This window comes from Abramis brama, assembly GCF_963993115.1.
Source record: "Abramis brama genome assembly, chromosome: 6".
Classification (NCBI taxonomy): domain Eukaryota; kingdom Metazoa; phylum Chordata; class Actinopteri; order Cypriniformes; family Leuciscidae; genus Abramis; species Abramis brama.
Genome location: NC_139968.1, coordinates 19,980,148 through 20,006,513, shown reverse-complemented (window position 1 = coordinate 20,006,513; position 26,366 = coordinate 19,980,148). Strand labels below are relative to the sequence as shown.

At 38.5% G+C, this 26,366-nt stretch overlaps 1 protein-coding gene across 7 annotated transcripts; it reads right to left on the bottom strand.

Annotated features, from left to right (window-relative positions):
- Positions 1–280: 280 nt before the first annotated feature.
- tcf3b (transcription factor 3b) lies at positions 281–25,002 on the bottom strand. Of its 7 annotated transcripts, none has more exons than XM_084118088.1 (21): positions 24,447–25,002; positions 20,401–20,497; positions 19,210–19,282; positions 15,646–15,707; positions 15,481–15,553; positions 15,216–15,256; positions 14,980–15,112; positions 14,843–14,889; positions 12,490–12,589; positions 12,073–12,197; positions 11,896–11,992; positions 11,560–11,618; positions 11,282–11,360; positions 10,958–11,034; positions 10,573–10,776; positions 8,148–8,259; positions 7,875–8,028; positions 7,569–7,622; positions 5,501–5,739; positions 5,021–5,173; positions 281–2,967 (listed from the first exon to the last, which is right to left on the bottom strand). In XM_084118088.1, exons 2-20 carry the CDS (start codon positions 20,473–20,475, stop codon positions 5,028–5,030), a joined length of 1,950 nt encoding a protein of 649 aa, XP_083974214.1. In that variant the 5' UTR covers positions 20,476–20,497; positions 24,447–25,002; the 3' UTR covers positions 281–2,967; positions 5,021–5,027. The 7 variants fall into 7 exon arrangements, with proteins under 7 accessions (XP_083974214.1, XP_083974215.1, XP_083974216.1 ...); XM_084118089.1 differs by having other exon boundaries at positions 10,573–10,773; positions 24,447–24,964; XM_084118090.1 differs by having other exon boundaries at positions 10,958–11,031; positions 24,447–24,964.
- Between the last annotated feature and the right edge of the window lie 1,364 nt (positions 25,003–26,366).

Here is a 26,366-nt window from a genome sequence, read left to right as displayed (position 1 = left end):
ATTACAAAAATGTCTACAGTCGTTTTTTGTTTGTTTTTTCAACGAGATACCTTGACAGCCAATCTGAATCCACCTTTAAATCGCGCGAGGATTTAAAGCTTCAGCGCGCGCTTATTATAAACAGTATCGTCCGTTGGTGTGGATGCTATAGTTATCGTTAACTGTCGTTCTTGGTGTGAACCATCGGTAAAAAAGAGAAGAAAACAAAGAAAAAGTGTGAACGGGAAGAGCTCTCTCTTCACTCTAAGCATTTCTCGCAAAAGACACGCAATGGTAAGGCTTTTATTACAATGTTTTCTTTTATTTAACTCATTTGAAGGTATACAAGATCCAAAGCAAGACATTGAAAAAAATGTATAATTCTGTTATTAAAAATGGCACATTTATTGCTACATTACTGTTATATACAGGACAGTTCTCAATATCTACTTTATATATATATTTATAAAAACAAAGACGAAAAATAATAAAGACAAAAACCGGAGGCACTCTGAAGACAACAGCAGTATTGTTCATGTCCCTACTGCAACTGCAAGACACCAGGTTCTGTAAAATTCACACACTTCTTAATTCTGATGGAAATCATGGCAGCAATCTTACTTCGGCGCACGACCATTCATTCAAAATGTTCACTCAGTTGGACATTCAAGATGCTTCAGGGATAAAAAGAAAGTAATTTCAGACAGGAAAATCCATGATGACATGACAACACTCCTCCAGCATCTAAAACATTAAGCAGGGGGCAAAAACAAGTCCAGCACTCATATTTTATAGATACTTTCAAAATGAACATGCATTTGAGATGGTATCAGATGGATAATACAAAAATTACTTGAGAATAACAGTCTAGCGTTTCCGGCCCCCATCTGATGAATCGACCAAGATCCTTCAATTTTCTGGTGTGCTTCACAGATCACAGGACACAAGCGTCTCAAAAGCAAAAAAAAACAAAACAAATTCCAACCTAGTTGAGCCAAAGATGACAGGAAGAGAATCCTAAAATTGCCAAAAAGGTACACACACACACACACAGCATAATAATGAGGATGAAAGACTACCATGTTTCTAAATTGCAGATTAAATACTACAACACAGATACTTCCAGAAAGAAACAAAACAAATCCAAAAAGATGGATGAGCCATTTTTGCATTTTGAAATAATAAAACAAATGGTCAAGTTTACAATGAAAGTAAGTTTAGGCACTGACAAGGCATCACTCTCAAAAAATGACAGTCTTGAGAATAAGAAGGCCACAATATATAAATGTTCAAGAACTTTTTATATTTATCAAGAATTAATATTATGTTTCCATTATACTTTAGGACAACCTAAGTTCAGTATCCCCCTTACGGTGAAATGTTATTACTCAGAAATCATATCCATTGTGGACATTTTGACAATTACACAGGTTATAACACCATTTTTTTTACCTACATACATAATTCAAACCATCAGGGAAGATCATCTCACACACATGACAGAAATCGGGTTGAGACGTACACCTTGAAATGACAATATGATCAACTAAACTCACAGTAAGCCAGTCTGATGGAGACGTGAGATCGTGTACATTTGAATATTACATTCAAACAGGTTGCATTATGTGCATTGGAGAGACTGAAATGATGGCGAATGTTGCTTACACACTACACCATTGCCTAAGAACACTTCTAGTGACGTACAGTTCCCTGAAATCAGGAAACCATCACGAGGTCTTAAACCTCAACACGCCTTCAATCATCATTATCAAATCCCTTTATCATGAGCATAGAGCTATTGGGGGGGCATCTGGGATAAAATTAAGGGTGGGTCGCCTCGCCCAAACCTTGCGTTTCTGAAAATATACGCAGGGTCTATTGAAATCGTACGGCGCATCGGAGCGTTCACTTGCGCTATAGACTCTACACTTCAAACTAATATGTTTTTGTTATTTAGAAATCTACAATGTATAGACTAACAAAAATATATATATTTATATATATTCTTACATTTTTTTTTCTCAAATCGAAATAACATCCATTACATATGCATGAGGTGGACTTGTGTACACTTTCAGACTTTTGGCAACGATGCGAGCGAGTGATGACTGAACGTATCCTGGTGAAAAAATAAAAGGGATTACGAAAGGAAAGAGGTGAAAGGTCAACTTGGCAATTTTGTGCTTGGAAATGCAATGGAATCCAAGCATTGTTGTCATTGTAACAAAAGCTCATGTTCCTTTTATGAAGCAGTTTCTTCCGATTGGCTGAACTTGTCAATAGCATCGTGAGAGCTGATGATGCGTGATATTTCCAAAGAGATGAAACAGTCTGGAGAGCTGCGAATGCCCATGTGCTTTTCTCCCTTTCTGGAAGAGCCCTGGCCCACAGAGCAGAGGCCTGCTAGGAAATGCCGTCCTCAAAAGCACCACAGGTTCGCCCCACTTCTCATGGGGTTTGGTTACACAATGCATGTAAGACTGTACCTTTCAGTAGGGAATGACAAACCACATTTAAAAAGAAAAAAAAAAGACTTGCTCATATACAAGCAACTCCCAAACTTTTGTTCCACACGAGTAAGCAGTTTGCGTCTTATATAAAACGTAACAATTAGGCACAAATCCATGATTAAATTGACGTTTGTCTCGTCTTTCGATCAAAACTCTCTGCAGTGGAAAAAATGTCAGTTGTGGTCAGAATGTGTCTATTCCTATGATCCATCATTGTTGGGAAGCAGAAAAATACAAAACGACTTGAGAAAGAGTTCTTCACATTTGTGCTGGTAATTGCGGTCTGGAGTGATCACGGACAAAATCTGCTGTGTCAGTTTTGGCGGGTCGGTTCATGTGTCCAAAATGGTTTGAAGGGTGCATCTCTTTATTTCGTGGATGATATGCTTTCCGAGTCACGATATGCACAGAGAGGATGAGAACGGTGGAAGAGATTCAAGGTCACTTCTTCCAGGAGCCCCAAGAAATTTCACTGGATCTAAGGAAAGAAAACAGCCATGTTTTGCCATGATTTATATTAATGTTATCGTTAAATGACACGCATTTAACGATTAATTGAAATAAAGCGGTTATAAAATAAAATATTAGATGAAAAACTTTAAATATTGCTTTGGCAGCTGAAGTAAGTTGAAGTTGAAGTACAGTAGGTCTACTAAAAGGACTAAAACAGAAATAAAAATTAAAGCTATAATCGAAATATATTTTTTTTAAGTAAAAAAATTACAAAAGCACAAAACAATTATGAAAACGGAAACTATAAAAATAATAAATATACTAAAATAAGACTGATTTCTATACCAATAAGTGTATAATTACAAGGGCTGGACAATGAAACTGAAACACCTGGATTTAGACCACAATCATTTATTAGTATGGTGCAGGGTCTCCTTTTGAAGCCAATACAGCATCAGTTCGTCTTGGGAATGACAGGTAGAAGTCCTTCACAGTGGCCAGAGGGATTTTGAGCCATTCTTCTTCCAGAACAGCGGCCAGGTCACTGTGTGTTTGGTTGAGGAAAAACGCTCCTCCAAAACACCTTAAAGTGGCTCAATAATATTCAGATCTGTTGAGTGTACAGGTCATGGGAGAAGTTCAACTTCACTTTCATGTTCATCAAACCATTCTGTCATTAGTCTTGCTGTATATTAGTGTATTATTATGCTGATACACGGCACTTCCTTCAGGGTACAATGTTTGAACCATTGGGTGCTTCAGAATGGTTCGGTAGTTTGGTTTGGCAGTGGCACGCTGATCAAGCACAGTAGGGAATACCATGATATTGCAGCCCAAACCATCACTGATCCACCCCATGCTTCACTCTAGGCACGTAACAGTCTGGATGTTAAACCTCTTTAAGGCTTCTCCACACCATACTGTGTTCAACTCCCACGGATGTGGGAAATACAGTGAAGGTGGATTCAGAGAACAATACATGTTTCACATTGTCCACAGTCCACAGATTTGCACTGTTGGCACCAATGAAACTGACATTTGGCATTGGCACGAGTGATCAAAGGTTTGGCTATAGCAGCCCGACCATGAATATTGACACTGTGGAGGTCCCGACGAACAGTTTTGGTGGAAACAGGAGAGTCGAGGTGGGCATTTAATTCTGCATTGAGTTGGGCAGCTGTGGTTTTATGTTTTTTGGATACAATCAAGGTTAGTACCTGGACACCCCTTTCAGACAGCTTCCTCTTGTGCCTACAGTTACTCCTGTTGGATGTGGTTCTTCCTTCGTGGTGGTATGCCGACATTAGCCTGTATAACATGGCTCTTGATACACCACAAAGACTGTCTGTCTTGGTCACAGATGAGCACCCACAATTGGTCCTCTTTGAAACCCGATTGTGAATTTTTCTCCCATTGTGTTGTATGATTGTAATATTTCATGTACAACTGTCCTATTGCTCTGCTAATTCAACCTTCACACTGTTCTTACTGATGGAATGTAAAATCAGTAAAGATTGGCCACGTATATATATAGGCATGAAACCTCCAACAAAATATTGACCAGTGTTTTAGTTTCATTGTCCAACCCATGTGTTTTAAATGTCATATGATAAATAACAGATATTCAAATTCTATACCATTGTCTAAATAAATGAAAAAACAAAACACTAAATTGAAATAAATAGTTTTAAATAATACAAGTAAATTTTAGGCATCACATTATAATGTACAGTATGAAAAATGGATACTGGTTTTGATATTGGCTAAAGATGACATTTATCAAATTATTAGTGTTTTTAAAGATGACGGCAAAGGTAATGAACATGCATAATTAAACATACAATATCGACCGATACATAAAATAAAATAAAGAAAAGAAAATGTCTAATATTGGCAGACAATCGATATAGTAGTGATACATCTTGCATGCTTTATTTTTGGCGTCTGAAAAGGTTTTGTAGCCATTGTACACTATTTATGTTCATAATTTAATGGTGGAAATATCTACTAGTGAACAGAAAATGTTTGCATAACCTGTTAAACAAAGTGAGGCCATGTTTAAATGGACATTAACGTACCACATGATCACATGTGACTGACAGAGTTGCGTCCATCTCCTCCAAGGCCTTGATGTGGTCCGGACAGCTGCATTTGAGTGTCTCCAACCACCCCGGACACTTTCTCCTCTTCACGTCGCTTCAGACAAGCTGCTTTGGGGTTCAGGTTGCGTTCTGGATGAAAATGAATGTAAAAATGCTAAATGAACAGCAGTTGATTCACTTAAAAAGGAAGTATTCAATTTTAGAAAAGTATAGCTGTCCATGTAACAAAGCATTTCATTGATAAAATAAGCCTTCTTTTAAAAGTAATACCTTTTAAAATGAATTTTCTGTTGACGTATACAAGGCCAAGTGGACAAATCAGTTTGATCAAAGCCTACCATATTTCACAATCTAGTCCCAGCCTATAATTTCCCCAGGAATATTCAGAATCACATTATACAAGTAAATGCTGTGTTTAGATACAGAAAAAACAATAATAAGGATGAAAACACATACCACGGACTTGTTGCTCCAAGTTTAGTATCACGTTGACGGCCTGGTGCAGGATGAGCAGTTTGGTCTGGGGTTTATCGTTGGTCAGGTGCAGCTGGCACATGCGGCCCAGCTCTTTGAAGGCCTCGTTAATGTCACGCACGCGCAGTCGCTCTCGTGCGTTGTTGGCCACTCGTCGCTCCTTCTCCCTCTCGACCTTCAACTCTGGCGGTAAATCCTCATCATCTTCTTCATTGTCTAGACTGTGGAGAGACAATGACATAACATTTACATTTCAGTTTTTTTTTGTTTTTTTTTAGAAAAAATTACTTTAAATACAATTTTTTTTTTAAAAAAATAAACAATAATAATAAAAAAAGATAATGCGTTTAAAAAAAAACGGGTGCCTGCTCAAGCATATTAGATGTAAAGTTGTAAACCATTATAAATATCTTAAAGCTGTACCAGTAAAATGTTAGGTCACACCTGACATAAATATTTTCTAGCGATAAATACCTTTGGATCTAAAGGCTTATGCATACATGACATTAGTTTAGTAGAAACATATTTTGTCTATATGCACCACTGTTCAAATGTTTGAGGTCGGTAAGATTTTTTTTTATGCATTTGAGAGAAGTTTCTTATGCTCACCAAGGCCACATATGATAAAAACTACAGAAAAAAAACAGTAATATTGTAAAATATTATTACAATTTAAAATAACTTATTTAATTTCATTTCATTTGATGGCAAAGCGGAATTTTCAGCACCATAACTCCAGTCTTCAGTGTCATATGACCCATCAATTCTAATATGATGATTTGCTGCTCAAGAAACATTTCTTATTATTATTATCAATGTTGAAAACAGGTGTACTGCTATTTATTTTTTATGTGAAAACTGATATTTTTACAGAAAGTTCGAAAGAAAAGTATTTGGGGTAACACTTTATTTTACAGTGTCCTTGTTACATATGTTACATGTACTTACCATAGAAATAACAGTAAATTATGCATAATTACATGCAACTAACCCTCAACCAAATCCTAACCCTACCATAACCCTATAGTAAGTACATGTAGTTGCTTAATATTACTCCGTACTTAAATATATAATTACACTGTAACAATGACACCTTAAAATAAAGTGTCACCGTATTTGGAATAAAAACTTTTTTTTAAAAGATCTCAAAGAAAGAAAAAAAAATTACTGACCTCAAACCTTTTGACAACTGAATAAATTTCTTTACAAAATTACCTGTATTTTTTGCATGAGTTGGACCAGATAGTGAAGAAAAGCAGCATACATGCAAACTCCCAGCATGCACCTCACATCATAATTTTTATACTTAAATTTGTGTTATTTCATAGTTTTGCTGACTTTATCATTTTCACTATTTCATGATGATGATAATGTTCTTAGTTCCATATATGTGGCATATTGTAAGGACTTTTATTCTGAAACTTATATCAAGTATGCCGCTGGTTGTGGTTTACTTTCACTGCCACTTGCGCCGCCATTTTCTTCAGGTGTTAATAAAGTCCACGTTTAATACCTTGTGGCCAACCACAGCTGTAGAATATTCAGTCCAAACTGAATGATGCCAGTGGATGTGAACATTCAAACCAGTTATAAAGAGTTGAACAGTTCCCTCTCTCCTGTCATGCTTCTTATCGTCGTAGGATGAGCATTCACCTACCTTTATTCAATATACAGTCAGTTACAGATAAAGAATAAAAATGTCCAAACTTTTTACTGGTAGTATATAATCACTAACCCCTTTTAGATCAAGAGACGAATGTTGAATTATAAGATTTATATAAAAAAAGAGCTTTGTCTGCTGATTTTGCAGGGCTTTGCACATTCAAAGACCTACGATTCTAGTTCATACTCATGAAAACGTCATATAGGAGAGAGTCCCACCTGTGTCAAAATCATCTTATAGTGTTTCAATGGCTTTAAAAGCCAATGGAAGCATACTGTATATTCATTTTGTACACAATATCATTCAGACATTTAATGTTTAAAAGCGATCAAGTGTGCATCCGGAGTCTTTCACAAACATGCACTCTATGGTGGGAGATAGACTTACTCGTCTCCCTGGTCTGATAAACTTGAAAGGACTTGATGGGCAAACACCTCCTTTCTGAAAACAATGTGAGAGTTTGGGAAATGGGGGAGGGGAGAACACTATAAAACATGGTACTTTGTGTGTTGGGGATGCCCAAACACTTTGAAATCAGGCCTGGCCCAATGTGTAGACAGACAGAAATTTAGACATTTGTTGTAGTAGATCATATTAAGACAATGCAGACTTGCTTCAAACCATCATTTGCCAGAGCGTTTTCGGCTCTGAAAACATTCAGCCATTTGTATGTATTATGGGGCGAAACTGTACCTTGGTCTGGTGCGAGACTGTTTGCTTTCCTTCTTCTCTTCTTCAGACTTATCGGCCACAGAGGAGTTCTCGTCATCCTCCTTGTCCTCATTCTTAACGTCGGATTTGTTCGACGAATGCGTGGAGTGGGCCAAGCCTCCGGGCAAACTTGAATCTAGAGACAGAAAACCGTCAAATGCATCACGCTGAAACTAACTGGCAACTTTCAAGCGTTTGCATCTGTTGTTTACATGTTGGGTTGGTTCAGAAAGAGAAATTGAAACTGCTGCTCACTGTTAAAACCCTCCGGTGCTCCTCCAGGCTGTGGGGTGCCTGAAGCATGAGCTGGCTGCAACAGGGTGCTGCTGGGAGGAAGGCAGGCATGGTCGTCATGATGGCTTCCAGCCTGCAGGCAAGTGCAACAAGGGAGAGTAATTAGCACATATCAATACCCACAGGTGCATTATTATTGTTTTGTGTTGCATGATCTAAACTACACTCCTGTTATTACTGTTTGGGATGCTAATTTGAAACTGTAGCTACTGAGAGTTGTTAAACTAAAGTGAAGGTATTGTGCTTTTGAAAAAGTAACAAAAAGTAGACAATTACATTAAAGTTATGCACACACACACACACACTAAAAACTTAATAATTTCTCCCGAGTAGCAGCATAAAACTTCAATAAATTTAGTACATCATTTGAAACAAGTAGTAGCACAACGTTATCCACTTTACATGGCCGCTCGCTCTAACGTTAATATTAACCTAGATAAATATTATTAGGCGCATATCCAAGTGTTCGTGCGGAGTGTGAAAGCTAAATTAGTACCGCGCTTACTGCATGCTTAACTTGACATGCATTTCTCACTACTGTGGGACGAATCAGCATCGTCAACTTCATCTTTGCAGCCGACACGGACTCAGAAATCGATTAATAATGAATAAATTGTTAATTTTCAGACAGTCTCCTTGCGTTTTTTTTTCTCTTAACACGATCATAATCATTACTTTTGCACAGGAGCAAGCTTTATGTGTGCGCTTGAGAGCTTAATTTATATCTTAAATGCTCATTATTATGGTTTAGAATTTCTCTGTAATGTAGAACATTGTTACATTTAACATTCTTTCTCAGTCCTGAAACTGAAACCATTTTCCAATGCCACTCCCCAAGTATATATTTAACTAATTAAATTAATATCATAAACATCCCAGTAGAATGGCTTAAATGAGCGACTACTCGACAGAAAAATTCTTTAGTTGACAGCCCTAATATATATATATATTATAAAGTTTTTAATTGCGATTAATCACACCTTTTTGTGCGATTAATCGCACACTTTTTGTAAAATTAAGCATACACTATTTATCCTGTTTATCCAGCAAAGTAAACCATTTGATTAAAAAAGGTGATTTTCACATTGTTTTTAATGTAAATTTAGGTGTCTTTCCAAAAAAAAGGACACTTTGAGACTCCAAAAGAACACCAAATAACCGAATGCTATAAGGAGTCCATAAAATTCATAAATGTATGCACAAAAAAAAAAAAAAACATTATAGGAAAGAAAACTTTTCAGTGTACAGTGCTACAGTTAGACTTGTTTACATTTGAAACAAGTCCAGTTGCGATACCGAATAGTACCACATGTTTGCGAATCAATTTAACTGACTCACGCGTGCTTTACTGTACGACTCGTACGTCACCGCAATCGTCTTTACCTTGATTGCAATCCTCATCCATCAAAACTTTACTAGCGAGATGCTAGTTTGCTTTATCCAGCCAAGAAACATAGTTTGCGTATCATCCGGCCATACAGCGTTGGGATGTTTTGACGTTCCGCTCAGTCTGTATTTCACACAGCGCGATGCGTAAGGCTCACGCTCTTCAGAAACAATCACAGAATATGACACACACACTAGAATGAATAATTCACTGAAAACACAACGTGAGTCTCTATTCTCTCTGCCATCTCTGATACAATCAGCCTGGTTTACTTTAGCGCTGTTTTGGACTGATTGTTTGAATGAATTCGCTTACTGGATCATTGGACTGAAAACTTTCCTGGAGTTTGGCGGCTTAAAATGATCTGATCGCAAACAGAGAAGCGAAATCGGGTTAAGGGGTTAAAATAGAAATTTCCGCCTAACAGGGTTACAGGTGCTTGCGCCATTGTAGATGCTCTGTGTGATAAACTCACGACTCCCAAGATCATCTAACTGCGTGACGTAAATTAATGACGCAATTTCGCATGCTTCATTAATCTATTTGCATTAAATTATTGTAATGCGTTAAGAATTTTGAATTAATCACATGCGTTTAACATTGACAGCCCTAGTATACACACACACACACACACACACACTTGTTCTAAAAACTAATTATATTTGACATTAATATGAATTATTAACATACATTATGTATTAAATAATATTAAGGTAACACTTTATTTTAGTGTCCTTATTACATGTTATATGTAGGCTACAGTAAATTATGCATAATTACAAGCAACAGTCCCTAAACCAAACCCTATAATGAGTACGTTAATTAATATTACTAATTGCTTTTGTGTAATTACACTGTTACAAGGTCACCTTAAAATAAAATGTAAGCAATACTTATAATGAATACTGCATCCAAATAAACCAATTCATTAAAAAGATGATTCCACAGATGCCATTTTGTGTTATTCATTGAATCATACTACCATGTCTCCACACTAACCATGGCAGGGTGTCTGTTACTTAGGGGCAGTCCTGGGTTGGAATAGGTCTGAGAGAGACCCCCCATGGATCCACTGGATGTGGAGACGGCACCCAGTAGGCCATGCATGTCGGCGTGGGCTCCAGGAATTCCCGGGGCCTGACCCACCGCATGACTTCGGAGCACGTGAATGGCCTCCTCCAGTCGGTCTTCCATTTTGTTCTGCTGTGGAGAAATATTATTGATATTTACCTAAAAGAATACATGAAATTTTATATCATAAGGTATTTTAAAAATGGAGAAATTGATAACTAAAATTTTAAACATATAAATAATAGTATTTAATAATAATGCCCAATCAAAAAGCGACACTTGAGCCATTGAAAAGGGATCTTTTTAAACTTACCAGTGCATGTAGTCCAGCCTCATAGTTAGGAGACAGAGCAGTCTGGCCAGAAGCTCTCGACCACTGTGCTGCACCTGCTGAGAAGAACATGATACAAAGCCTTAGTGTGGAACATGTGGGATGCCACTGTGACACAAGATGGCGCTCTAGAGCTTCATATTCACATTTACACCTCGGCCTACACAAAGCCCATCAATCTAAAGGGAATGATTTACGATTATTCTGGCTTCTTCTGATATTCACATATTTGTCTTGGTACCTATCAACAGAAACAGATCTAATGAACTGGATCTACCTTTGACAGAATAAGATAGTGTATCTTACTTGCAATGCCCTGAGGGGAGCCCACAGGAGTGGAAGGAGTGGAGGAGAAGTTGTTGCTGTTGTGGTCCGAAGGGTAGATCTGTCAATCAAAAACACATGGAACATGACTAAATTTGAAGCTCTGCACACCTCCAACTATATGGCTAATAATAATAATAATAATAATAATAATAATAATAATAATCATCTGTAATGAAAGGATCATTGAAAGTCTGAATAATCCTTTGACTTCACATGGCCAAATGCTCTTTCATGGTGATTAATGGAAGCTCACTCACCGAAGCAAGAGCTTTTCCGATCTCATCACCTGAGCTGCTTGCGACTGGGCCTCTATTGGCTGTGGGGAAGAATGAAAGAACTTATTAACTTCATTTATTACATCAATGTCATGTCTCCTCAGTTGATCCATAATTTGCTAATCCGCTAAAAATAACCATTCAAAATCTGAATGAAAGATTGAAGGCCATTTCCTCAATTATAGTTCAAGTTCAGACTAGTCTAAGACCAAAATTTATTTCACAAGAAGAATCAACTTTAAGATCCAATCTTAACCCAATTACAAGCTCATTTCACAACCTAGAGGACATCAAATTAAAATGATGAAGGTAATTTACGCAAAATGCTGTCTGATCCATTCATGGAGGATGAGTGGCTATAGGCTGCGGAGCCCGAATGGAAACCATTGACGTCCGCTCCATGCAAAGGGTAGTTCTGTAGAGGCAAACACAGTGATTGGAGCTTCTGAAATTTAAGCCCTTCTCCAAAACCTTCAAAACGTTCAGAAGCCATACCATCCTGTCTTGTGCGTTTATTGCGGAGAAGGAGCCAGGCTGATTGATGTGTGGCGAATTCCCCAGCATAGCCGTGTATCCTGACTGACCTAAGGGTCCAGAGGGGTCCCAGGAGTGTAGGCCCTCTGCGAACACAAAGGCAGATGGGAAGGATCAATACCAGTCAGCACAAGAACCTGTGCAGACAAGCTATCATAATCCACAGAAACATTTGTCTTTGTGCATGTTCCTAATTTCAAACAAATCAAACAAACAAAACTACAAGATAATTGCTTAATCATTAATAATCTGTTTGCAACATGTTTGCGTGAACATAATATGTACCAATTAATATTAGCATCACATTAGGGCTTGGGGAGATTGGGTTTTTAGATGTGGCACAGACTTCTGCATAATTGTATTTCCCCATGTACACACCTTGCATGTAAAAAGATCCTGGGTACACAGTGCCAGGTTTGGAGCCCGGGTAGGCAGCACCGTCACGGATATAGTCATCACCAGAGGTGGCAGCATAAACCTGCATTTATAAACAAAGTACATGAAGGACACGAAGAAACATGACATTCATATAGTAACAGGGTTCATATGGACGAAAAAACCAAGGCAAATCGCTTTCACATGAATGCGCAACTTGGTATGGAGCCCATGAAGCTGGCAAGCACTTTGTGGTTTTCGGTACAAATGACGTGTACGCGTGTTTCCATAGTGCCCCCTCAGATAAAGTGGCAGGGACAGAGAACAGAGCATGCTGGGAAATGCGCCACGGCCATCTCATGGCACAGTCGGCGCTTCCTCTCGCACTCCCATGAGCCAAAAAAGGAGAGGGAGGGCAGCTACAGGGAGCACAATCACTAAGAGTGAGTCCAAATCAAGCTAAGCACACTGGGTAATGACATCTCCCATAACACTGAAATGGAAAAACCAGGTACTTGTTTTGTTTTTAATAATAATAATTATATAACTAAATTATACTAATATACAATATATATCTTTCATAGGAAGCCTTAAATGGAACTGAATGATGATCGGAAACTTGTCTGAATACAGGAGCCTCGAGGCATACGTTCATACAGCGTATTCACCAACAAACACGTTTTAACATGTATGATTAGTATGTTTGTCTGTATGTGCGCATACATGAGTGAGTGTTTGGGAGGGAGGGGGCGCCGGCGGGCGGGTGGGTCTAGGGCCAGTGGAGAATACAAATCCAGCAAAGCGATATTTCTCTTTTGCCTGTAATTTGATTTAACAGGGAGAAGTGGGATGGGAATGGAGAGATGCACTTCTAATTACAGAGCCATCTGCCTACTCCTGGAGCCCGTCCAACTCCACAGGCAGCTGGGCTGAAGAGGGGAGGGGTGAGAACAGTGGGGGGAGAGGTCTTACTGAAGAAGTGGTAGGAGTGGAGCAAAATAGACTGGTCGATTATGTAGAAACCACATAAAAGAACAAATGAGGGAGGGAGAAAAAACCTGCGAATGGCCCTCTTCTCTGAAGTTCACCAGGAAACACATCCTCACAATGATTTGTTGATGCACTCGACAAGATCAAGGCAAGCCCAGACAAGTTAAGGATCAATATCCTTTAGTGCTGAGCCAAATTTGGATTTAAACTTAAAATATCTAATGCATGCTAAAAGTAGCAGGTGAGCATTGGCGCAATCATTCGGGTGTTATAATGCTGTGGCGGCACAAGAGGAAGTTATACTGAGCCATAGAGTGGGATTCAGCAGGAGCTAGAACCCTTGCTCATCAGAAGCCATTAATCTGAGCTAAGACAAGCGAGAGAGAGAGAGAGAGAGAGAGAGAGAGAGAGAGAGAGAGAGAGAGAGAGAGAGAGAGAGAGAGAGAGAGAGAGAGAGAGAGAGAGAGAGAGAGAGAGAGAGAGAGAGAGAGAGAGAGAAAAGTGCAACGGGACTCACAACTGGGTCACTTTGGAAGAGGGGGAGGATAAGGTCTAGCATGGGCAAATCTGTAGGATCGTGTTTGGGGAGAGGGTTTAGAGGGCAAAGTGTTGAGCTAATGTGGATTTAGACTATGAAACAACAGTTACGCATCCCATTACTCAAAAGAAGTGATTTGGAAAGGGGTATGGCTACTTGGATGTTTCCTCAAGTTAATGTTGACTTGCAATGGCCAAAGGTTCAGAAATATTATGAACCTTAGTCATGGAAGAGGTCTTTTTATTTTGACGCAAATTAAAATACATACTGTCTGTTCAATCAAAAGTCTGTCCACTGGAATGTTTTTGGAAGGATGTTTTGTTGGCTAAATGATTGACATCAATATAATCTTTTAGGAGGACTCTTGCGTCTAACACTCACTGCCTTTTTCTTGTTTGTTCATGCCATATTAAATATGCTTCTGCTCCTAATAAGATCTATAGCAGGGGTGTCCAATCCTACTACTGGAGGGCGACCTCTTTCAGGCATGTATGTTAACACTATTGTAGAGCTAAACTCTGTAGGAAGGTGCTCCTCCAGTAACACCCCTTGTCTATAGGCTTTGGGATTAATGTCAAACCATTTCAGATGCCACACCGTTTTAGATAGAAAAGAGAAAAGTTCCTGTAATGGACACTATATAATTCTTGCGTACTTAAGCTCTTATGGTAAACTTATCAGCCATTGCTAAAGAGCAGAACTTTGCTGACTTAACATCTGTGTATTTCCTGATAATTAAAAACATGATATCTTGAAATTGAGATCTTAATGAAAAACTTTCTAATGGGAAACATTGGTGAGATAGAATATTTCAGAAAGGTCACTCACTGAAGATGGCAGTCCTGGCGGCTTCCTGATCTTTTTTGGTTGGGGATCTGTGAAAAGATTAAAACAGACATGGTACTCTTTTTCTTTCAATATTGACTGATCCAACACAAGTCTAGAAAGTGATGCATGTTCTTTACCCATGGCTCCATCAGAGGGGCGTCTTCGGGGGTTGTTGGGGTATGAAGGGTAGAATTGTGAGCCTGACTTCAGACCGGATGGGGACATGGCATCTGCAGAAGGCATGGCGATGTCTGAGGGCAAGAACCCCGGCTATAGGGAACAACAGATTGGTGGGTTTGGATCAAAAGAGAGAGGATGGTATCAAGGAGGTGAAGCACTTTCAAGAGTTGCTCTTTGACTTGATTCAACTTACCTGGCCCCCAAAGGAAGAGTATGGACCCCTTTCATTCTTACCTACGAGTAAAAAAATAGTGGGTGTTGTTAAATACATATGTCCAAAAGTCACAATGATTGGAGGAATCACAAGTCAATTAAGAGTGAATTGACTTCTGAGAGTGAATCCATTTGGTGAGGCCAAAAATGAGCTCATTTACCTTGGGCAACCTCGAGGCAACCCATGGGGCAGTTTCTACAACAGCAGCTTTGAGATCAACCAACCAAACATTGGTAAAACTCACCACTAATCCCTGTGCCAAGGAATGGGGAAGATAGTCCATCATGTTCATTGTAGTGAGAACCCTCTCCATAGCTCTGGAAAAGCAAAGACAGAAGCAGGTCAAAACTATAAAACATGCCCCAACAACACCTTTAGACGGCCAACAAGGCATTGGGTTTGCCCGTACCTGGTTAAAAGATGGACTGTTTTGATCTCCGGCAGCCCAAGTACTATTGCGCTCTTCCATACCTACAAAGCAATTGATCACAAGCTGTCAGACCAATTCTCCAATTCTGGCATGCACTAAACCTTCCCATCAAGATCCTTCTTAATTCTCCGTTCATGCAATAAGGCCATTGGACATTTGGCGGCTGGTTCTCGGTGCTTGTCAGACAGTCTCTGGATCTCATCCAAAACCATCACACCACACTAATATCCATGTCATTCAGCAAGCCTCAACATCACTGACCATAAAGGGAGCATTCATTCAGTCACTGGATCTCATTAAGACAAGTTGGGGGGAGGAATATCACGGCAAGCAGAACAAAAACAGGCTGATCAAAGAATTGCGAAATTAGCATCATTGTACAATTGGGAGTGGAGACCCATAGGGACAACACAGGTCTCAGAACAAGGCATACAGGATATGTAGTGTGTGTACAAGTTTCTCCTCATTGCCATCAATATGCTTTATATGTAGAAATATGGATATTCAAAAACATTGCGGAAACGTTTTAAAGTGTACTGGAGCAGAAATTCCTCATAAAGCATTCCCCTCTGCCTCCTGTCTTATGCCTTAATGCAAAGCTCTCCAAAGACACATGGCTTAATTGCATGCTGATTTGCATAATTGTGCATATTAATGCAGTTGGTTTATGAATATTCATATTCTCCTTTTGATTTTTTTTTAGGTCTAATTAAAAATGTGTGAGAGAAGAGGGGGTCTCAGCCAGAGCGGCCACTGAAGGCTGAGCATGAGTGATGAAGCTAACAAAGCAGAGCAAATAGCGACATCCACGCTGACAGCCGTGATCTATGGAGCCCACGCAGGCAGCATGGGAAATGAAGTGGGCACTGACTGAGTGAGTGAAAGAATCTCCCTGGCAGACTTATGTGGGGAAAAAATGAAGTGGCAGAGATACGGATTCAGATGCAGAAGGACCATATAAGAGGTTTAACATGGCGAATGGCTTTGGATGGCATTTGTCAGTAGGACTGACAATTTGAACGACAATATTAGCAAACTAAACCGGTGCTTTTTCTGTCAGATTTGGTTTTGCATATACAACGTGGCTTTGTGTGAGGATACAATGCAATTTATCTTTTGAGTTATTGGCCACTTATTTGCTGCAAGCATCAAAATGCAATTCTACAAAGACAAATCTGACATTCAGTCAAGCAAGAACTGATTCCATTTCCTGCGTTGAGGAAAGATCATTTCCTTTATACACTCCTTCAAATGCATCAGCTCTACAGCATGCCATTATTCATATTCAGATCGCAGCAGATATAAAATGTGAAGTCATAAAGACTTGAGGTGTGTGTGTGTAAATGTGCTTGCATGTTAGGGGTGTAACCGGGGGGAAATGGGCTCTGTCCTGTCCTAACGCTGTCCTCAGTGGGTGACGTGTTGGGCAGCTGTGGAGGTGAGCGAGAGGACGCCTGGTGAAGTCCTCCCATGCAAGAACTCCCGCAAACAGCAAGGCAATGCCCAAGGAGGGGGGAGGAGATGGCCTAATGCAATTAGCACCCTTCCGAGCACTTTTGTCTCGAGGAACAGATGCACTTCTGAAGGCCACTACTTCCTCTAAACATGTCCTTACTTTGTGGATTTTCAGATTGAATCATAGAGGACAGTCAGAAGTTTAATTACTGGCCAATTTGTAAATCACGGTTTAAAGCTGAAAAGTTATCCAGTCCATGCAAGGAAAAAGGTTTAATTCAAGATCACAGCTTGTTACAACACTTTTTTGGGATTTTTAAGTAATGTTTTGGGTTGAATAAAAGTCAAGCTCTATCAACAGAATTTGTCATGTTACCACAGACAATAAAATATGACTTGTCCCATAGTTCTTTATAAGCCAAAAAAAAAAAAAAAAAAGGACAGGGCAACACAATAAATGTTAAAATACACAGTTTTGAAGACATACGTTTTAACATACGACTAGTTTGATAAATTGCAAATAATAACCTTGCCTGTGCAAAAATATATACAAAACTTGCAATTCCTGTCATGACCATGTAATGTCAATAAATCCTGGAACTTTTGGACAATTTGTGCAAAAGAAAACCTTTTTACAAAAATTTGTAAGTCGCTTTGGATAAAAGCGTCTGCTAAATGACTAAATGTAAAAAGAAGACTCCAAACACACAAATTACATTGGTGATGAATAACTAATAGTTTATCTGGCTGGAACAGTGGTCTCACACAAAACTGACAACTTTACAGTTCAAATAATACACTTTAAGGACAAACGTAAGTGATTTAAAAACCCTTAAAATGCTTCTTAATAAAAAGCTGAGGATAGAGTCATTTATTTTCTGTGGTAAACGAGAACATGCCAACAAATTATGCCAACAGAGCTTAAGATTTACTGAACCCTTCCTTAAAGAGTTCAACTGAATACTTTTGTAGAACTGTCCTTTGGACCTTTTTTCTCAATAGTGAATCTGAGAACATGTCATATCCTGTTATACAGAGTTTACAGGGTGAGTTTTATGTTGACTGATGTGGAGACCTTCTAGAAGCATCTCCCAAGTGACAGATTTAAGAGTCGGGGTCACCTCGGTGTCAGGTAGCTCTCGCAATAAAAATCTCAAACTGAGACATTAGCTTGGCCCTGCTATGTAATTGGCACTTTAGGCCACCACAGACCGAGAGTGAAGCTGGTGATCTTTCACGGTGTTTCTTTTGCTGTTTTCATGCGGCCTCCTGTGGGGTGGTGGGAGGTATGAGAGAGCTTTGTTGCAGAGTAGGTCCATTTCCTGTCAGTTGGCAGGGGGAGAAAGTGTTTTCTTGTGTGGGGGGAGGAGTGTTTTACGCGGTGGGGTGGGGGAATCGTTTGGAGACCGTAAGGCCTTTATTTAAGTCTTTGTTCTCAGATTGTTCTTATTCAAGGCTAATGTTTGGAGTGTCGATTGGGAGACAGACAGACAGGCTGGAAAGACTTGAAGAGAAACGCATGGGACGTTCATGCCTTTGACAGCTTGTGAAACAATCTTAACTGGAGCAAAACCAGCCAACAATGGGAGCAAAAATAACATGTAAGAGTGGGGTGTGCAACTGGTTATAAAGAAAAAGACGACAAACATAGAAACAAAGCAAAATACAAACTTTTTAACTGACAATGAGATTTGGGCTGTTAAAATGTTCAGGACTCAACCATTTTTACAAACAGCAATGCAACTAATCAGTCCCTCCTCTTGACCTAACAAAGTTTTTATGATGTTCAAGTTTGTGCAATAGTGCTTCAACAGAACAACCAGTTCAAAGGGATGCAAAAATGCCCCAAGCTTTGACTCTGGATATACTGCAGTGTATTCATAAAAGAGGGGATTTAGGAAAACAAGAAGAAGCATGTTCTCTTGCTCTGTTGAGAGAAGTGAGCACTTAGCAACTAGCCCAAACACCTCAACTGCTATAAAAAACACCACTTTAAACTCATGAAATGCACAAATATGGCAAAAGTAATATGTGACATTTCTCTCTAAACAAGCAAAAAAAGGCATGCGTTTAGTAGTGAATATTTACCTGAACCACTAAATTGACTGCTAGCAAGTGTGGTTGGTCTGTTCTTCCCATTAGCCACAGGTGGCGCAAACATCTACAACAGATAAATAAGAAACAGAGATCGAGTTTAAGCATAGTAGCATATCACAGCAAACTCACTTCAGTAGGCTCCACGCAATGTGACATCAAGTTTAGCTAGTTCAAACGTTTAATGCTTAAGGTCACATCACCTTTGCCAGACATAACCCACTAAAATGGATCAATCTGGAAAGAAAAAAAAAACTCTCATAAAGTAGTACAGCTCTTAAAGATGCATCCTTGTCTTAAACTACAAAGAATTTGTAGGTTTGAAGGTTTCACAGAAAGGGGTGAAGAACACCTGTTTACTTGGATAGATGATGTCTCTTTGTTTTTGAAGTGCAAAGATAAACCTATAAACAGTGCCAACCTTGCATGGTGCATGTGAGGGACATTCTGGTGTGGTAGACATTTTTCATGATGTGAAACATCTTTACACCACAAGAAAGAAGATTCTGAATGCATAATCTGCAAATCCTTCAGTTTTTGCAAAGGTTCAAGGCTGGAAAATTAATGCGATATGAGGGAGTGACTAAACCATCAACAATTTGTAATTAGATGTGAGATCATAATGCATTTGGTCTGGCACGTCTGATTATCAATGTATTGTCTTAATTGATTCACTGCTTCAGTAGATGGCAATTTTCCAATGCAATAAATTAAGCATGGTCGAGCCATCCAATGAATCAAGCGATTAACATTTTTATATTTTCACTATTTTTTAATGCTATTTAGGATGGCATGACCGCCAGGAATAATCAATTTTTAACAACAGGTGAATGGAGAATAATAAATGAAAGGATAAGGAGAAAAAAAATGGTGAGATGTTAAAATTAGAGAGGATTGAGTGATGGTTATTATGCCAAAGACGTTTCAAATGGCAAACCACACTTCCCAGGTGCCAGTCGGAGGATTGCACATGATTTAATGATCCATTATCATGTTTATAGCCACCAACAACACTTCCATACATTCAGCGTTGCAACGTGAGATGCGATCAGTCCGAAGAGGAATGAAGAAAAACTGATAACCCCTGACTACAAGGTCAGATTTTGTAGAAGAAAATAAGGATAGATGCAAATCTATAAAGCAGTTCTTGTCCAGATCAATGACAGACTCCAGTTTCTTCCTTACCGCACTGAAATCCAACAGGTCACTGAGTTCCTTATCTGTTCCCACTGTAGCCATTCTCTGGTGCGCCTCGTTCATACCACTCGGTCTTTAAAGCACCCTGCAGGAGAAAAGCAGAGTAAGAGACAGCTGTGGCGAGCCATCTAAAGACCAGATGAATGAGAAAGGCAGTAAAGAAGTGCAAGTCAAGTGTCGTCGTATGGAATAGTAGACAGAAGTGGAAGTGTATTGTACTTATAATATACAGATCTCATAAGAGTATATTACCAGCGTTTGCGTGTCCCACATTTCTTGTCATGGATTGAAAAATGTACTAAATTTAATTAACTAACTAACTATGCATTGCTTGAGGAGGTTTCACGAAACACCAGTGCCAAGTAGGGTTGGGCAACGATTAATCGTGATTAATCGCATCCATAATAAAAGTTTGTGTTTACATAATATATGTGTGTGTACTGTGTATAGTTATTTAGTCTATATAAATACACACATTAAGTATGTGTATATTTAAGAAAAATTTGGTATTTATATATAAAATATTCATATATAATATAAATTATGTATAAATATATCTACAGTATATACATGCACATTTTTCTTAAATATACACATACATATGTGTGTTTTTATATATACAAAATAATTATACGCAGTACACACACATATATTATGTAAACACAAACTTTTATTTCGGATGCGATTAATCGCAATTAATCGTTGCCCAACCCTAGTGCCAAGTTATTATATTTGTCTAAGAATTCAATCTTAAATCTAAAACTTGCCTGATAATAAATTTGGCCGAGGACAAACAGTTTGTTTTACACTTGCGTTAAAACTATATGGCTAGAAAATCATTACAAGAAAAAGTAAAACCATTTTTTGTCAATCCTTCTATATGGGTCCTCAACCAGTTTTGTAATATCAATCACTCTTATTAATATTGTTGTGTTATGCAACATCAGGACAGCAAATGAAATCAGCAATAAATCAGTTTCCATGAAACAATGATCTATCAGCACATGGAACATGCAAATCAGTGTTCTTAACTTATTGTACATCACTATCCTGTGTAAGATTTATAGTTATCTGGCCAGTAGTTTTGCATAAAAGGAGACCATCAAACAACGAGGAAAACATTTAAACGACCTCCAACTGGAGTAAAATGTTTAAAAAGTTGCTCATTTGATCACATACAATGATATTGTCAAATACTGCTAGAAGAGAAACTTTTCTCAGTGGCATCTTAAAGGGTTAGTTGAAAATTACCCCATGATATACTCACTTTCAAGCCATCCTAGGTGTATATGACTTTCTTCTTTCTACTTTCTTCCAGGCCGTATGCTGGAAGCTAGTTATTTTGGTTGATAAAGTAATAAATATGGATATTTTTCTTACTCAAACGCATCGCTTCACTTCAGAAGGCCTTTATTAACCCCTGGAGCCGTTTGGATTACTTTAATCATGGATGGATGTGCTTTTTTGGGCTACAAAATATCATCCTCCATTCACTGCCATTATAAAGCTTGGAAGAGCCAGGACATTTTTTAATATAACTCTGATTGTATTCGTCTGGAAGAAGAAAGTCATATACACATAGGAAGGCTTGAGGGTGAGAAAATCATGGGGTAATTAAAATTTTTGGGTGAATTATCCCTTTAAGGAGTCCTGTACGCTATTGCATGCCAACAGGTGGTGTGCTTTAGCAGTTCTTATTAGCCTTTCCCATCAACAGTCTGATTATAACACTATTGCAAGCCAATGGCTAAAATAAAAGTGTTTTTACACCTTGCAAATACATTTTATTCACACCGCTTTCTTGACTCCCAAACAAAAGCAGCTGAATAAAAACATGTAGCCCCTCAGTAAAAAAAGACAATAAAGATATCCAAATCCATGCAAAACAAAACAAAGACAAATCACACGCAAACATATATTTCACTCAGTATACTGGCATTGTTCCATGTAAAATCTGACAAATGTCTCAGAAACTAGACATGGAGCCGTTTTAACTGCTATGATCAGCCCTGCTGGTTGACGTACGAGGTGAAGGCCATAGTATTAGGGTTGGAAATCGAAAACCGGTTCTTTTGAGGCCTATATGAAAAATGGAAAAGCATGATTTTATCTCTCAAGCGTGTAGATCACCATATTCTGTCAGTTTTTCCAATTCCTATTATTATTGAATCTGCTTGAAATACGCGATCAGACTAGTCCGATTCTTGAACCAACGACTCTACGAGCCGATTCTTTTAAGTGATGCAAAATACAGGGCAACCAGCATGATTCCATTTTCTAACGAACCGGTTCTGTGTCGTGCATCAACAATGCTTATGAATCAGTCGGTGCTGTTGATGAATTAATCTAACTCACTTATAAGTTTTTACTTTCGTTATATCTGATTCGAAATGAACCTGACTTAAATAAGCATAATTACTGACTGGTTGTTAATATGACAACGTGTATAAGACAGGCCTACACATCATAGACCTAAATTAGTGAAATATGTTACCTTTTGTTTGGTTACTATTTGCATTTAGATTTAAGCAAATTTAAAGAATTGCATTAATGGTGTCTCTAAAAGTCTGTAAAAGTGTGAACACACCTTTGCAAAAAGTGTAGCCCATTACATGTAGCCTAGGCTATATCTATTCCGGTTCTGTTTAAATCTGAAATGTTCACACAATTTGCCAATAGACTAATGCAAGAGGTGTAGCATTTTTCCTCAATTTTATTTAGCCAAAAGCTATAAATTCGTCAAGGAATCGTTATGAGAAAACTGAAGCAGAATCGTTAAATTCCTTACGATTCCCAGCCCTAACGGTAAAGGTTCCTAATCCTATCTTTACTCTCACACACACACACACACACACACACACACGGTAAAAATAAATAAAAAGGTGACACCGAAAACCAGGAAAAACACGCGTTTGGAAGGTATATCGTGGCTTTAAAATAAAATTGTAGCCTATCTTTAGTCTGCTATCATCACTGCAGCTTATTGGCGGTTAGTCTAGTTGTAAGAGAGCGCAACAGTGTTGCCTTGCCACCAAGCACCATAGTGTACCCGAACTAAATCCACGTTATGAATAAAAATACCGAAAATATACCACGATAAGGTCTAGCCTATTTAAAAAACATCTCTGAATTATTGAAAGTGGAACTAGTGTTTAGTCACGTCCCTTTCTTTGTGTAAGTAGGGCTAAGCTTACCCAGACATGAACAATGTCAATATTTATTCTCAGTTGTAAACTTATTGTATTCCGATAGCAAACCATTTCAAAAACCGATAGGCCACATCGATCGCACGCACGTAATTTTGATAAGCACGGCATTATTATCAATATTAACCAGACGTCCGGCCGATAATTCTCAATTATTCATGGTGTTGTGAGATAAACGTACGAGCTTGGCTGTGGATAAAGCTAAAGTTAATAAAAGTACCGCGACAAAATGTCAACTTTTCCTCAAGAGACTCGCGATTTGATGAAGGCGAGTGGGGGTGGGGGCACGAGGAATTTCCTGCCAAAAATATTCAACGAAGTAACCGAATTAACCAAAGGCTTTGTGAAAAGCAAACCTGAATACAACGCACGACAACTAGGTGCTCAAGTTTAGTAGGAAGTGATATATTTTAACAAGTGTAACAAATGTAGCATATGTAACTTTCAGCCATTAGAAATTTGTCAATTAAAATTTCACTGACAGCTCTCGCTCTTAACTAGTCAGTTCAACTCATACGCGCCCCACAAAACTAATCCTTACTTTGATAAAAGGACAAAGGAGTCATTTCTGTTAGGATAGAACTGGGTTAAAGACCACCAGCACAAAACTGGGCAGGACTTCCCACCACCACCACAGCCACTAAGCAAGCAAAAAAAAAAAAAAAAACTCTGCATCCCCCCACTTCCATAAGCAGACATCCCAAAAACTTGCTAAATTGAACTTCAATAGGCTACGCAATTATGTGACTTCTCTGATGTAAATGAGAGACTAAAATTATTCAACTTAGTATCCCAGTAAAACACTACAAAATAACCAAAAGGCATTACCTCTGTTTATCAGTTGTATTACATCCAGTTGTAAAAAAGAAGGGTTGAATCTCGCAGGGAAAAAAACATAAAACTTGAAAGAATTTGAAGCACGGCGCATTAAAGGCTGATAGGCGCAACAATGTGTGTTATTCCTCCTTTGACATCCTCCTACAAAACACAGACGTCACAAATACAATGTTGCAGGTCTGTATCCAAACAATCCCGCGCCACGACTTCCTTTATGTTGTTACAATTGAGGTGAATTCATTCTTCTAGTAGACATCTTGACCACCTCCATCCACATTGTGAGCAGCAACAATGTATTCCTCCGCATGGAAAGAGGGGCCTCAAACGCTCGGGTGTCCAGTTTCATGTGCCCAGGGGAGTCAAGAGTTTTTTCGACAAGGTCTACGGATTAAAATGCACGGATGAGTCAGGACGCGCACAATGGTTGTTAATCATTTGTCAGTCAAGGTTTAATAGGTATGCTTTAAGGAAAAATGAATTGATAAAAGGAACTATAATTTCCGGCGGAGGTTGATGGTAGAAAAGTAAGCGGCATTTATACAAGAGCAGCAAGAGATGGAGAGATAAACCCGCATGCTAGTTGCCAATAGAAAGGCGACAGGAAGTGATAGGCAGATGGAATGTCCAATAGTTACACGTTTATTCACTCCAGAGACCCGCCCATTTCATGACGAACGCTGTGTGTTCAGTGAGGCTGACTGAAGGGGCTAAGCACAGCCTGCGTGACATCATTTTATTAGTCTGGTTAACGTGGACGCCCGCGCGTTGTATCGCTACTTTGGCTAAAAAAATTCGTTAAAGCATAATTCATAATCCGACGTAGAAACTTTATGAATATTAATTTTTAAAAAATTTGTTTACCTTTCATATTTTTGTCAGAATAAACGCTAATGGTTCAACGTTCAAAAATACTTTGTAGGACTGTTTAAGAGTTTAATATTCTTTAGTTTGTATGAAAAATAAATAAATTTTCGCTGGGGGCTTAGTAACAACTTGGTAGTTTGTAACTAAATCTGTACTTAAATTGATTACATCATTGCCCGGTTTCACAAAGCTTAAGCCAAGCATTTTTGAGCTGTCTTAACTGAAAGCAACTTGCACTGACATATGTTAATGTTTTTTTCAAAGCCACGTTTATAAAAGCTTCTTAATTTACGGCCTACTCCTGGCTCAATCTAAGCTGTCTGTGAAACCAGGCCCATTTGTTTCTTAAGGAACAATATGTAAAATTTGTGGATTACAATTTTTAAAAAACACTAAAACAATGGTATATATTTTGTTGACTTGTGTGCCACTAATGTTTAAATCCAGAGAAATCAGCCATTTTAACCAGTGTAACGGCGTCAGTGTGATGACCACGTTACCCTCGATTTCCAAGTTTACTTCCGCAGAAACCATGGAAACACCAAAGACGCTTTAATATTGTTTATTAAACAGGTGAGCAACTGCTTGAATGCTTGAATCTCGTTTTACCGCGATTTTTGTACCATGCCTCAGAGACAACAGTATTTTGTCAAGTGGCTAACATAAGCTGTATTTGTAGTAACAGTACCCTAATACAGCATTTTCTCCACCATACAATATATTTTAAATTTAACTGCATCCCATTTGGCAACACAAGTCATCCATCTTTTATTAATATGATGCTCTAATATCGATCTAGCTTGCAATGTGCAACAAGTGTCTCATAACAGCCACCGAGCGAATGCGCAGAGTAACGTTAACATAACTTTCAACACACTCAAACATATTTTTAGTTAAAACTTTTAATACATTAGCTCACAGATGAACATGATTTCTGTCTGAGTCCCGTCGGATTGCTTTCCATCGGCTGTGGAGGTGAAGATGACAACTTCCAAGATCCCACGCTCATTCGTCATCAAACTACGCGTTTGTTATTGTTTTGAATAA

Coding starts and splice junctions, on each gene's coding strand:
- tcf3b (XM_084118088.1), bottom strand. CDS start 20,475: ATGAACGAGGCGCACCAGAGAATGGCTACAGTGGGAACAGATAAGGAA. Junction 15,113..15,215: donor ACTCTTCCTTTGGGGGCCAG/GTAAGTTGAATC, acceptor TGTTCCCTATAG/CCGGGGTTCTTGCCCTCAGA. Junction 7,623..7,874: donor CAGTCTCGCACCAGACCAAG/GTACAGTTTCGC, acceptor CATTGTTTTCAG/AAAGGAGGTGTTTGCCCATC.